The 13,701-nt window shown below is 41.4% G+C and overlaps 1 protein-coding gene across 4 annotated transcripts in view; it reads left to right on the forward strand.

The window, feature by feature from the left end:
* SLC4A7 (solute carrier family 4 member 7) overlaps nt 1–13,701 on the forward strand; it is a 67,706-nt gene that overhangs the window by 35,252 nt on the left and 18,753 nt on the right. For all 4 annotated transcript variants that reach the window (XM_006153308.2, XM_006153309.2, XM_027773761.1 and 1 more), the window contains 6 exons: nt 1–175; nt 3,897–4,030; nt 5,426–5,671; nt 8,371–8,476; nt 11,247–11,408; nt 12,082–12,195. In XM_006153308.2, coding sequence (XP_006153370.1) covers nt 1–175; nt 3,897–4,030; nt 5,426–5,671; nt 8,371–8,476; nt 11,247–11,408; nt 12,082–12,195 — 937 coding nt within the window. The remainder of the gene's footprint in view (nt 176–3,896; nt 4,031–5,425; nt 5,672–8,370; nt 8,477–11,246; nt 11,409–12,081; nt 12,196–13,701) is intronic.

The following is a 13,701-nucleotide window of genomic DNA, read 5'->3' on the forward strand; positions in this document are numbered from 1 at the left end:
GCTTTTTGGTGGTTTGATACTTGACATCAAAAGGAAAGCACCTTTTTTCTTGAGTGACTTCAAGGATGCATTAAGCCTGCAGTGCCTGGCCTCGATTCTTTTCCTATACTGTGCCTGTATGTCTCCCGTAATCACTTTTGGAGGGCTGCTTGGAGAAGCTACAGAAGGCAGAATAGTGAGTACAAAGATCGATAGTGGCCAGGCTCTTAGCTCTTCAGAGGCAAGTGTCTGTATGCATTTGTCTCACTACTCGTACTTGTATTCGGAGAGTCTACCCACAGCATGAGTAACCTGTCCCAAAGCAGACTTCCCCCAAAGGTAATTGCTATGGAAAACCCGGGGAAGCCATTTGAACAGGGGAAGATGCATAGTTGAGGTAATTAAAAAAAATTTTTTTTATACTGGTTTGCTGGATGAATGGTTTTATAAATTGAGTAAAAGACTTGAATTGTCTTTGGGTGGGGGCTGTGTTAGGGGTGGGACAAATTGGATTGCACCTGGGAGGATGGTGGGGGAGGGAATTTATTGATGGGACTACTTTATCCTGTAAGGTGTCAGAGGGGTAGTTAGAGGTGTGTGATTAATACTAAGTCATCACCCTGGCTGGGAGGCCAGACTAGACTCTTTGGAAGAGCAGAAAATAATTGTGGAAATGATTGATTCTTGAAGTAGTGTTTACTGTAATTTCGTTGTTATTAAATCTGTGTGGAAGTCGCCAAAGCTTGTATTTGGAAAATATAATTGAAAACTGAATCCATTCTTTGCTATGACAAAAATGAAAGTTTTTATCTTCTCCTTGTTAATACTGTGTTATGAGCTGTGGTACTTTGTAAAATCTTGAAAGGTATTTTTTTTCATGTTTATAATTATTTTAATGACATTTAAATGAGATAATTTGTAATTCTTATGTGTATGATACCTAATTTACTCTTGGGAGAATACAATTTTGTAAAACAGCTAAAAGGTTAGAAAATATAGTTAATATTAAATAATGATAATCGTGCTATTAAAGTATTTCATGAGCGGAACATAAGACAACTGAAATTTTCTTTCCACTCTCAATTGATTATTGATTATTTAGATTCATCACACCTTACTCTTTAATCATGACATCATAGGCACATGCTATCTGAAGTGGGTCTGTGTGCTGTACGGTGCTCCTGTCCCTCCGCTGCTCCCTGGGGAAATGCGCTGTACCTGTCACTGTCATGGAAGTGCTGTCTCTTTGCTCGTGGACTGTCACTCACGGCCTACCGTCTCATCCTGCTTTTTCACTCCATGTGCATGTGACTGCGTGAGGCGTGGGAGGAGGATACACGGGTGGGATGAGGGCGCGTAGCTCCCGTCCTCCAGGATCCTAGGCCGAGTGAGAGAGATGAACCAGCACGTGGATACGTAGTGTGTGATGGGCCGCGCCTCACCGGCGCGTGACAAAGGACACACTGTAAGAGCCCAAGTCCTAGAGACAGAGAGAGGAGCGCGATGGAAGACGACATGGAGACGGTGTATTCGTTTTCAGGCCATTTATTAGAACTTAAGTAGAAACAGGGTTCCTAAAAGGTTAAGTTTCAGAGTTTTGAGAGTGATGAGGGGATGTAAAGATCGAGAAAAGTTCCTTTTACGAGTGAGGACTGAGACAGAGTAGAGAAGGTTAAAAGGGAGATGATTTACAGGGAGAGGAGATGGAAAAAGGAAGAGATTCCACAGATGTATGGGATGGAGGAAGGGGGAGATGGAGGCGGAAAATGACCCAGCCAATCAGACGGCAGCGAAAGCCCTGGCGAGGAATCAGGATGGTGTCATTTCGTGAAAACCAAATGGGAGGCTTGAGGCGGTGGGACGATTAGCAAGGAGCATTGGTGACTTAGCAGAGGAGCAGACAGAGCAGGTGAGAGGTGTGTGCCCATGAGTGCAGGAGGTCACGGCCGGGGCTTCTGGTAGGTAAACTGGAATCTTCTGAGTGTGCGAGGAAGGTGAGGAGGCCGGGTAGTCGGGCAGTGATTTCTTTAGGAAGAAGCTGGAGTATTAGAATGAGCAAAGAAACAGTTCAGAAATGAGAGGGAAGAGTAGGATGTGCTAAGGGTCAGGTTCGCTTCTAGGAAATGCAGTCAGACGGCTGCGGTGGGTGAGGGAAGGTCTCTGTAGGATCCTGTCCACTTTCTCAGTCCAGGACTAAGGGCAGGGACTTTAATTCTCGCCCATCTGCCCTCCGTCAGTATCTCTTCATTTTGCCATCTCTAGCGTTTGTTCTCATGTTTTTGCTTTCTGTCTATGTCATTGGGACATTTTCCCCCTTTTACTTAAGCTGTATCTAAAGTCGTTCCTACATATACATACTCTGATTAAACTATGGTTTTTCTGATGACTTAGCTGTGCCTTCTGAGACAAGCTTGTTTTCCCACGAGCAAGAAAACAAATTTATTCCATGCAATCAACAAACGCGCCATTAATATAGACACTCCTTTGCGTTGCCAAAAGGCAGATTTGCCTGGGGGTTTGATTTTAGCCTGTTCGTATTCTGAAATTTAATTCTACTTTCTGCATACCGTTGTTCCGGGGTCTTGACTTTGGAAGATGCTGTGATGATGATGAGAACTGCTGTCATTTATTGAGTGCATTCTTCCGTGCCTGACACTGTCCTTCTAGACGTTTCCACAAACACTGTATAAGTTCTCCTAGCCCTCATGGCAGCCATGTAAAACTGAGAAAATGGAGGCCCTGACAAGACAGAGGTAGGGCCACGGCTCAACCCCTGTGGTCAGCAGTCTTCCGCCTCAAGTTCGGTTCTTGACACCTGCTCTCTGCCTGCTGCTGCGTGGCCTCTCACCTCAGGAGGGTCGTTTCCTCCGAGCTGCCTTTCCTTGCCTTTGCCAAACTATCATGGGCCCTTCCTTCCTGATAATGTATCCCAGTTGGTCTTGACGTTTGTGAATTGTAAATAACTATTCTTCCCTCCTTTCCGACCTCTCCCCTCTGTCTACTGGCCCAGTGTCTCGTCCCCCCCTTACCATCCGCTAACGTAGTTGTTTAGAACGTATTGGGGTGGTGGCCCAGAATTAGCGTCCAAGTTCTCATTTAAAAATTTCTCATTTAAAAATTTCTTTCCTTTTCTCCTTTTATCTTTTTTTTTTAACTATAAGGGTGCGTGTGCTCACTCAGAGAGACAGAGAGAAAGAGGGATGGAAAGTGAGAAGGCACCCATTAGGAGGGCTGGCCCCGCCTCAGTCCCTCCTCCATTCTCCTCTAAGGATCTTGGGTACACACGCAGATGCACTCGGTGCATTTTTTTAAGTCACCAGGTCCAGAACTCAAACCGTGTAGTTGGCCATATGGGAAAGAGCCATCTTCACCACCATGCCACTGGCTGGCTCATACATTTCCTTAAAATATTTGGAAAATGGCTTTTTATGAGTCAATTTGATAAAGATAGGGTCACATGTTAATTTACTATCTGAGACATCCTTTTTGTAGCAGAATACTTAAATTTTTTTTAGTGTAATATTTCAGACATACAGAAGTATTCAAAATAATGTATGCCCTTTTATAATCATCACAGACGTAAGAAATAAAACATCTATAGGTAAAATTAAAGCCCCGTGTGTGTGTGTGTCTCTTCTGTTTATTCTGCCCCTTACTCTCCACAGTATGAGTTCTGAGTTAAGGATGATTATAAAAAGTTCACTTTTAGTATGTCAAGTGAAAGAAATTTTTCTGTGTATTTCAAATTTATTTATCATTTTCCATATTTAAAGTTTAAGATTCGAGATTGTATTTAGACTTAGAACTACTTAATTTGTGTTTTTATTTTTTTTTTAGATATCTTACATGTCTCATAGTAGGTTAGAAATATGCTTAAGATGTATTGCCTGTATTCATTTTTGTTTCCCCTCAAACAGAGTGCAATAGAGTCTCTTTTTGGAGCATCATTAACTGGGATTGCCTATTCATTGTTTGCTGGGCAACCTCTAACCATACTGGGGAGTACAGGTCCAGTTCTAGTGTTTGAAAAAATTTTATTCAAATTCTGCAGGTAAGTTAATAATTCTCTACTCATTAAACATGTTTAAATATTTGTACAGTCACGCATTGTTTATTTGCTGTGATTAAGAGCATTATAGCGGAAGAAGACGATCTGATTAATATTCCTATTTGTAACATTTTGGGCCCTACCCTGTTCCCTCCCTCCATCCCTGCGGTAAAGACTTAGATGTAAAGAAACTAAGATTGCCCTTCAGTGTAAATTCAGTGGATTTGAGTCATGATAAGCACATACCTTGAGGGGAATACAAATCCTTCGTGCTGGCAAATTTAAACCAGTAAGATGGTGTTTATCTGAATTATTTGTTAGATGATAATGTCGATCTTTCACATGAAGTTTAGAAAGACTGAACTCTTGGGACCAGCAGTTAGCGTAATGGCTATGTCGCTGGACTCCCATGTAGTCGACCAGGGTTTGAGTCCCGGACCTAGTGGCTTAAATTCACGCCAGGCGCGTGTGCATGCATGCCCAAGATCCTGAGAGGAGAAAGGAGGAGAAGGGATTGTGGTGTGGCCATCCCCCTGGGGGGTGATTTCTTGCTTTCTGTCTCTCTGTCTCTCTCTGTCTTTCTGGTAAGCACACGTGCCCAATAGTAAAAATCTCTCCAAAAAAAAAAAAAAAGAATAAAAGAAAGAAAGCAAGCTCTTAAAGGTCAAAGCCAACGTCACCAGTCAGTCCTAACAGAGGGGATTAAAGCAGTCACAGCAAAGCATTGGTTCACTGGCAGGATCGTCCCTGGTACAGTATGAATTTCGGGGACTGTGACTAATGGACTTCGAGTTTGGCATAACCAGTGCTGTTTCTTCGTGACATACGTGCGGTTGAATGCTTTAGCCAGAAACAACTGGATGCTATTACACAGTTCATTGATCTCTGTGGTTCTGGTTCTGTACATGCTACACAAGTGGATTCTGACTCTGTTCTTGCATGTTACCTAGGCAGACTGATAGAGAATCCAGTGACTTGAATATAGACACTGGAGGTCATTTCTTACTAGAAATGTGAAACAGGAAATAAGTTCCTGTGGTGGTAAGATTTTGGGCATGCATGTGCATGTACCTGTTCGAATCCAAGCCACCGGATCTAGGATTTGAACTGTGTACTCGGCCATATGGTATCCAGCTGCCTTAGCCACCACAATACCTGGCTGGCCCCCTCATAACTGATTTATAAAATGAAGACTAGTGACTTTTATTTTCTAGTAGATTGCTACTGTAAATCTCTTCATGAGTATAGTAACAAGTCTATTAATAAGCTGGTCGGTTGAAGCAGAAAAAGGTCATCATTTTGTCATTCTGTAATTCATTGCTTTTTAAGATTTTAGGTACAAATACTACTCCATCTATATACACACATTGATCATGTCTGCATGTTTCTTTTTAACAGAGATTATCACCTCTCCTATCTGTCATTAAGAACCAGTATTGGTCTGTGGACTTCTTTCTTGTGCATTGTTTTGGTTGCAACAGATGCGAGCAGCCTTGTGTGTTATATTACACGGTTCACAGAAGAGGCGTTTGCAGCTCTCATTTGCATCATATTCATCTACGAAGCGTTGGAGAAGCTCTTTCATCTGGGAGAACTATATGCATTTAATATGCATAACAACTTAGATCAATTGACCAGCTACTCGTAAGTGTTTTCGTTTTCCTCTGATATGAAACTGTGCCTTTGCTGAGGTGTCAGAGTCTAAGAAAATGGAATTTGTTTGTTTGTTTGTTTGTTTTTGCCATGGGCTGCTCAGTACATCTAGCTAATATCCAAATAGCTGTATGGTAGGTGAGGTGTTTGTTTCAGATGAGATTTTTGCCAGGACACTAAGTGGACACAAATGGAGTTGACCAAACTCGGCCCGTTTATGTTCACTGCAATAACTCGTGCAGATGTATTCATTTCCAGGCTTCTGTTTGAATTGGCTTGACCAGCTTAAATTGGATCGATTGCTAACCCACCGTATATTTGATTCAGGCCATTATATTGGATCTCATATTCTATTTTTTTTTTTTTATAGACCACAGATTAGTTTATTTTTAACACCCATCATGCCATGAATTCATAGGGAATAGGTTCCAGTAGCTCAGGCTCCTTTCCATTGGTTCTCACAAAGTGTGCTTCTCTGGGTGGAGCAGGCTGGCGCTTTAGTTGAACCCAGGTACCTTTCTCTTTGGCTTCTTTCTTTTTCTGGTCATTTTCCTTCACACCTTTTATTTTCTAGTAGATTGCTACTGTAAATCTCTTCATGAGTATAGTAACAAGTCTATTAATAAGCTGGTCGGTTGAAGCAGAAAAAGGTCATCATTTTGTCATTCTGTAATTCATTGCTTTTTAAGATTTTAGGTACAAATACTACTCCATCTATATACACACATTGATCATGTCTGCATGTTTCTTTTTAACAGAGATTATCACCTCTCCTATCTGTCATTAAGAACCAGTATTGGTCTGTGGACTTCTTTCTTGTGCATTGTTTTGGTTGCAACAGATGCGAGCAGCCTTGTGTGTTATATTACACGGTTCACAGAAGAGGCGTTTGCAGCTCTCATTTGCATCATATTCATCTACGAAGCGTTGGAGAAGCTCTTTCATCTGGGAGAACTATATGCATTTAATATGCATAACAACTTAGATCAATTGACCAGCTACTCGTAAGTGTTTTCGTTTTCCTCTGATATGAAACTGTGCCTTTGCTGAGGTGTCAGAGTCTAAGAAAATGGAATTTGTTTGTTTGTTTGTTTGTTTTTGCCATGGGCTGCTCAGTACATCTAGCTAATATCCAAATAGCTGTATGGTAGGTGAGGTGTTTGTTTCAGATGAGATTTTTGCCAGGACACTAAGTGGACACAAATGGAGTTGACCAAACTCGGCCCGTTTATGTTCACTGCAATAACTCGTGCAGATGTATTCATTTCCAGGCTTCTGTTTGAATTGGCTTGACCAGCTTAAATTGGATCGATTGCTAACCCACCGTATATTTGATTCAGGCCATTATATTGGATCTCATATTCTATTTTTTTTTTTTTATAGACCACAGATTAGTTTATTTTTAACACCCATCATGCCATGAATTCATAGGGAATAGGTTCCAGTCGGTCAGGCTCCTTTCCATTGGTTCTCACAAAGTGTGCTTCTCTGGGTGGAGCAGTCTGGTGCGCTTTAGTTGAATCCAGGTACCTTTCTCTTTGGCTTCTTTCTTTTTCTGTCATTTTCCTTCACACGTTTTAGGAAGCTATCTCTGCTCTTAGAATGTTTAATATGCTCAATACGCACATTGATTCTTGCCAAGAATCTTGCCCTTAACTTGTTTGTTCACAACAATGCCAACAGCATGCTGGGTAACATTGTAGACTCTTCCAGTTTTGCCATGGTAACATTTGTGGGGCATTCCTTTTTGAACAGTACCCATTCCCTTAATGTCTACAGTATCACCTTTCTTGTAGATTCGTATATATGTCGCCAAAGGAACAACTCCATGTTTTCTAAAAGGCCTAGAGAACATATATCGGGTGCCTCTCCTCTTTGCCTTTGTGTTCGTCATTTTGGTTAATTACTGGAAGATGGCGGTTCTGGCCAAAAGGAAGCTCATATTCTATTTTAATGACGTATTTTACATCTCTTTGTTAAGCTTATTTATCTCTTCCATGAGAGAGAAAAAGACAGAGAGATGGGCCTCCCCAGTAGACCCTCATGCCGTGATCAGCCCGTGTACCAGTTGGCCTGGATCATGGACAGGTGTATGCCCAGTGTTCTCAGGGAGGAGCACATCTGGAATAAGGTCTTGGATCTCTTCCTTGTTCTCCTAGTCCTGTCCTGACAAAAAAACCATGTTTTATTTATTTATGTAAGAATGAGCCTTCAGGTCATTAAAGGGTGAGTGTGAGTTGGTAGAGCTTGTCAGAGTACAGAGAATTAATGGTTGCATACTTTCTATTGAGAATCTATACATCTTGAGAGGTGGGAAGAGGCAGCAGGAAGTGCTCAGTGTTTGACCAGGTACGATTTAGTGGGGAGGCATCTTGTCCCACAGGGTGGGGTCTCTTGGATTTGTAAAGAACTAGTATCTCCTTTCACCCCAAGGGGTATATCTAACAAGTTTTATGCAGTAAACATTCGATTGGTATTTGGATTATATTTCATTTATATAATCCAAACCTTACTCTGTCCTGTTCTTGCTGATATATTTTCCCTTTCAAGTATGCTTTACAACATGGGGGAAAAGTAAGGAAGTTAAGAGGTACAATGAAGAACTCAAAAGCAACTGCATTGTGTAACGAGTTCAGGAAAATGTTACCTGAAATACAGGATCTTTAAACATTGACTTGTTGATTTTTCAGATGTGTGTGTGTTGAGCCCCCTAACCCTAGCAATGAAACGCTACAGCTGTGGAAGAAAGAGAATAAAACAGCACACACCATTTCCTGGGGAAATCTCACTGTTTCTGTGAGTATATTATGAAGTAAAGGATATATAAATAGGTATTTTCTTGGTTCAGTAGCTTTTGCTGACTAGGCCTACATTTTCTTCTTGGTCGATGGATAGACAGTACGTTTTCAGAATGCAGTGTTGTCCTGACCAGGTACTAGTTGACGCTCTCCTCTGTCTCATGCACTAGAAAGTGTATAGTCTGACAAGAATGGAACTGGTCAGGGAGATTAAAGAGGACTATCGTTGACTGCCAAGATGCGACTGCAGTTCTGGGTTCTAATTCTCCTTTAGATCAACTCAGAGGCAGTGTTACTAGGACTGGTTACTTATCCTGGGGTTTGAGTACAGCACTCTCTTTGTTATCAGTTCACCTGCTTCGTGCAGAGCTCACCTGGCGGGTCAGGGGCACCGTGTGAACGAACATCCTAATGTCCCAGTCAGCCTTGTCATTCTGACTCGAGCACCAAGATCAGAAGGGAAAAGAGAAAGGACAAGAAGATGTGATGAACATCTTCGGGGTACTGAATACTGTGATAGGTCCAGTCCTCTGTGGGAAGTACCCTAGCCCTAGAGTTTTCCTTTTGGCCCCTCCTAAGGTTGGGAATTAGGCATAAAGAGAGAAAGCGATGCCAGCAGTCAGAAGCTTAAGGTCCACTGAGCTCTGCATACAGGCTACTTTAGGTCACTCCTTTTTCACTGCTGGTGGAAGTTAGTCCCTTGCTTTAGGACTTGAAATCTGAAATGTTAGTTGTTTTTTGTTTGTTTGTTTTGTTTTTTAGTTTTTTGCCATAAGGATTCATGTACTCCCCAGAGGTGGGGAGGGGAGGGCCGGGAGCAGGGGGAGTGAGAAATCACCATCCAAAGGAATGGCCACACCACAATCCCTTCTCCTCCATTTTCTTCTTGGGACTTTGGGCACGCACGCACACACACACACACACTCTCCTGCATGATTTTCAAGTCTCCAGGTCCGAGACTTGAACCATGTTTGGGTGTGTGGGAATCCAGCACCGTAACTGTCATACCACTTACTGGCCTTGTTCTGTTGGTTATTTTAAGGCTATGATGCCTGATACAGTAGCAGTCAGCCAAATGTCGATTACAATTAAATCATTTAGAAGTTGAGTTTCTTAATTGACTTGCCACATTGCAAGTACTCAGTGACCTCATGTAACTGTTAGCTTCCGTGTTGAACAGTACAGATGTGTAACACTTCCATCACAGAAAGTTCTACTGTATAGTGCTGATATTTTTTTTTTTTTTTGAGAGGTTTCTGCTTTAGGGCGTGTACGCTTGCCAGAAAGAGAGAGACAGAGACAGAAAGTGAGGACTCACCCCCCAGGGGGGATGGCCATGCCGCAATCCCTTCTCCTCCATTCTCCTCTCGGGACCTTGGGCACGCACGCACACGTACCCAGTGTGAGTTTTAAGCCACTGGGTCCAGGACGCGAACCGTGGTCGACTACGTGGGAGTCCAGTGACATAGCCATTACACCAACTGCTGGTCCCAAATAAAGTAGCATAAATCAGTCCTCAACTTAGATTCATGCTTTACTATTTTATATTTAAAAGTCATCTCCATTGTGGAACAGATCTGGATAATAGAGATTAGTTGAAAAGAATTAGTTTCATTGTGGATAGGATGTCATAATAATAGGTGAAAGTCTTCCCTGTGTGTTTCATGATACCTGAAAGGGCCATGTTAGGGTGGTTTTCTTTGTTTGCCTGGAAGTTGTAGGTTTATTTCCAAGATTCATGGGATGAATTTGGTTTACTAGTTCAGCACATGAAAATTGAAATGAATAGAAGAAACTTTAAATTTTTTTTGTTGTTAAAGTTGTATTTATTAAAATATAAGATGGGGGGAAAAAAGGACATTAATGGCATATGGCTTTGATCATGTCTGGTTGATTTTCATTATTTTTTCCCCCAAAAGGGAAATCAAATCATTAATTTTTCTTTCCTTTTTTTTTTTAGAGAGAGATTTTGCCATAGGGTGTGTGTGCTCGCCAGAGAGACCAAAAAAGAGAAATCACTCCTCAGGGGGGATGACCACTCCACAATCCCTTCTCCTCGATTTTCCTCTCTGGATTTTGCACACATGTGCCTGGTGTGTTTCAAGCCTCTGGTCCAGGACTTGAACTGCGGTCAGCCATGTGGGAGCCCAGTGATGTAACCAGTATGTCATCTGCTGGTTCCAAATCAGTGAAGTTTTATAATTGCATTATTCTACTGATTATTAGTATACTATTGATTTTGTTCATGAAAATATTTTAAAAGTCTCTGTATTGCTCACGTTATCTTCAGTAGAGTCAGAAAAGCTAAACCCTGTTTTCATTGCTCATTTGAATTTAGTACCGTGCTTCTCTTATTCAGATTCATAAAAGATCACAGTAGGAATTTTCTGTCTGCTGCTTTTGTTTGAAACTACTCTTTAAAATTTTGTAAAGGGAAGATTATGAAATCGTGAACCAGCCACAGTGCAGAGCGGACCTTTCATGGTTGTCTCTATGCCTGCCAGTAGATGGAATGCAGAATGAAAGGAAAGGTGTATATGAAGTAACTTGTATTTCAGATACTGTATTTCAGTTATTAGGATACTCAGAGTTTTTGAATCAGAAGGTCTCTGAGAGCATGTCACAATGAATCGATCTCATTTTATACTTGACTCTGTAATAAGTGAAACAAAGTCTCGCTGTGTCTTCCAAGTCAGCTGTGCGTTTAGTCAGTGAAGTTCAGTACTGTCTTACTGGATACATGGTAATCTTCTTTTCATTCCCCCCAGGAATGTAAAAGCTTCCATGGCGTATTTGTGGGATCAGCTTGCAGTCTTCACGGACCGTATATCCCAGACGTGCTCTTTTGGTGTGTCATCTTGTTTTTCACAACGTTTTTCCTGTCTTCATTCCTCAAGCAATTTAAGACCAAGCGTTATTTCCCTACGAAGGTAACTGGGATGTCATTTGGGAATTCTGGTCATACTGATGTGTTTAGTTCTTATCTTGTTGGTTTACATTTTCTTTCTTTCTTTCTTTCTTTTTTTTGAGAGGTTTTTGCTGTAGGGTGCATGCACTCACCAGAAAGAAAGAAAGTGGAAAATCACCCCCCGACCCCACCCCGGGTGATGGCCACATCACAATCCCTTCTCCTCCTTTTTCCTCTTGGCATCTTGGGCACGCACACACATGCACCCGGTGTGAGTTTAAGCCATTGGGTCTGGGACTTGAACTGTAGTCGACCACATGGGAGTCCAGTGACATAGCCATTACGCCAACTGCTAGTCCCCCTTGGTTTACATTTTCAAATAGCAGTATATTGTTTGAGATTTATACTTTATGCTACATAGTTATAAAGAAATTATAAGAGAAATATGTATCTTGCGTGTGTGAACTTACAGTAGGAAAATACTTCTCCCATGGAAGATGGTAGGTTGATTGTACAATGCGTACCTTATCTTTCAGAAAAGAATTAGGTACAGGTCTGTGTCACTGGTAGCACTGTCACTAATTAAAAGCTACATTCCTACTTTGTAGTGACATTTTACCTGTGAAGGATAGAAGTTGTTTAGAAAGGATACACAGTTTTTCTGCACTTCTCTTAACCAGATTCCTTTGCCCTAGGTGCGATCGACAATCAGTGACTTCGCAGTATTCCTCACAATAGTGATAATGGTTACAGTCGACTACCTTGTGGGAGTTCCGTCTCCTAAACTGCATGTTCCTGAAAAATTCGAGGTAAGGATGAAAAGGAAGGACTTCTTGTTACTTAGGAATGTCAAACTGCTTAACGTGAGATAGCGCTTCCCAAGAAGATACTTAAAAAACGTGTAGCCTTTCTGAAGAGCTAATGTTTTCAAAGGACAAGTGATACATATTTTTGTCATATATATGAAACGTAACAATATAGAAGGGATAAGCATAGCTATTTAGGAAAGTGTCGAAGGTCAGAGAGAGCGGTAGTAGCCACAGTGAGGAGTTAGGAACTGTGTGAAGCTGTGACCACCCTGCTCTCCAGAGTTCTGGTGTACTTTCCAGAAAGAGGCGGGTTTTATTCTTTTATAAAGAAGTGGTCTAAACTTGAGTTCGTAAGAGTGGCAAGGGTACCCTGGTCAACTTTCTAGAAGGGTAGTGTCAGATGACCGTAATTCGGAAGTCCCATGTAACATTGCTGAAGAGAATCGAGAGGAAAATCAAATGTGTTTTTCAAGAAAAGTAGTATTCTCAGTATCCATTTGGATTCTTTGTTTTCACTAGCAAATTTGTATATACTAGTTTTCTTTCTAGTCTGTTTTCTTTCAGCCTCTTCTCACGCTTGTATGGTAAAGGCGAAAGCATGTGTTGAGTCGTGTCACTGGTTAGATTTACATTTAGCAAATTATATGATTTCTTTGAGAAGCAGATGGTTTAAAAGAGATCAGAAGTAAGAAAAATGATGAATGTCATTTTAGCATGTTTTATCTTTTCACTGGGTCAAAAAATACCGTAATTTTTACAACCAATGGTATATCAGTAGAAGATCCACACCAATACTACTTAGAAAGCCTACATCTGTTTTTAATCAAAAAATAAAAATGTGAACTTTGTATTTACTGTATGAACAACGCATAGTAGCAATATAATATATAAGTGCATCTAAAGGTATTGGGTTTCTTTCCTTTTTTTTTTTTCCTATTTTTTTCTTTTTTTAATTTGCTAGAGAACACATGCACTCACCAGAGGAAGACAGAGACGAAGAAGAAGAGCGCACACCCTAGTCGGCTGTGGTCCAGCTGCAGTCCTTTCTCCTCTGTTTCTTCCTTTGGGGATTTTGGGCACACCCACAAAGGCGTGCCCAGCATGTTTGGGTCTAACCATGCAGTTCATGTGGGATCCAGCCTCCTTAACCACCATGCCACCAGCTGTCCCTTTGGCTTATTCCGTGGGTGACAGTAAGTCATGAGGTCACCCGAGGTTCAGGGAGAAAGGAAATAGTCTCTACCTCTGGAAGGAACACGTGCTTAAGTCATATTGCAAGGGGCGTACTTACGGGGATGGGAAGAATCTCTGTGGCTATCTTTGCAAACAATTTGCTATATATTCCATGAAGTTCTTCCCGACCCCAGGACATTTTTAGGCATAGACCCAATCTATGCTGTGGAAATTTCGGCGATGGAGGTAGGAAGCCGTTTTCTTTAATATCTTTACCTTTTTTTTTTTTTTTTTGAACAGCCCACTGATCCAAATAGGGGCTGGGTCATAAGC

This window comes from Tupaia chinensis, unplaced genomic scaffold, assembly GCF_000334495.1.
Source record: "Tupaia chinensis unplaced genomic scaffold, TupChi_1.0 Scaffold000368_1, whole genome shotgun sequence".
In the NCBI taxonomy this organism is placed as follows: domain Eukaryota; kingdom Metazoa; phylum Chordata; class Mammalia; order Scandentia; family Tupaiidae; genus Tupaia; species Tupaia belangeri.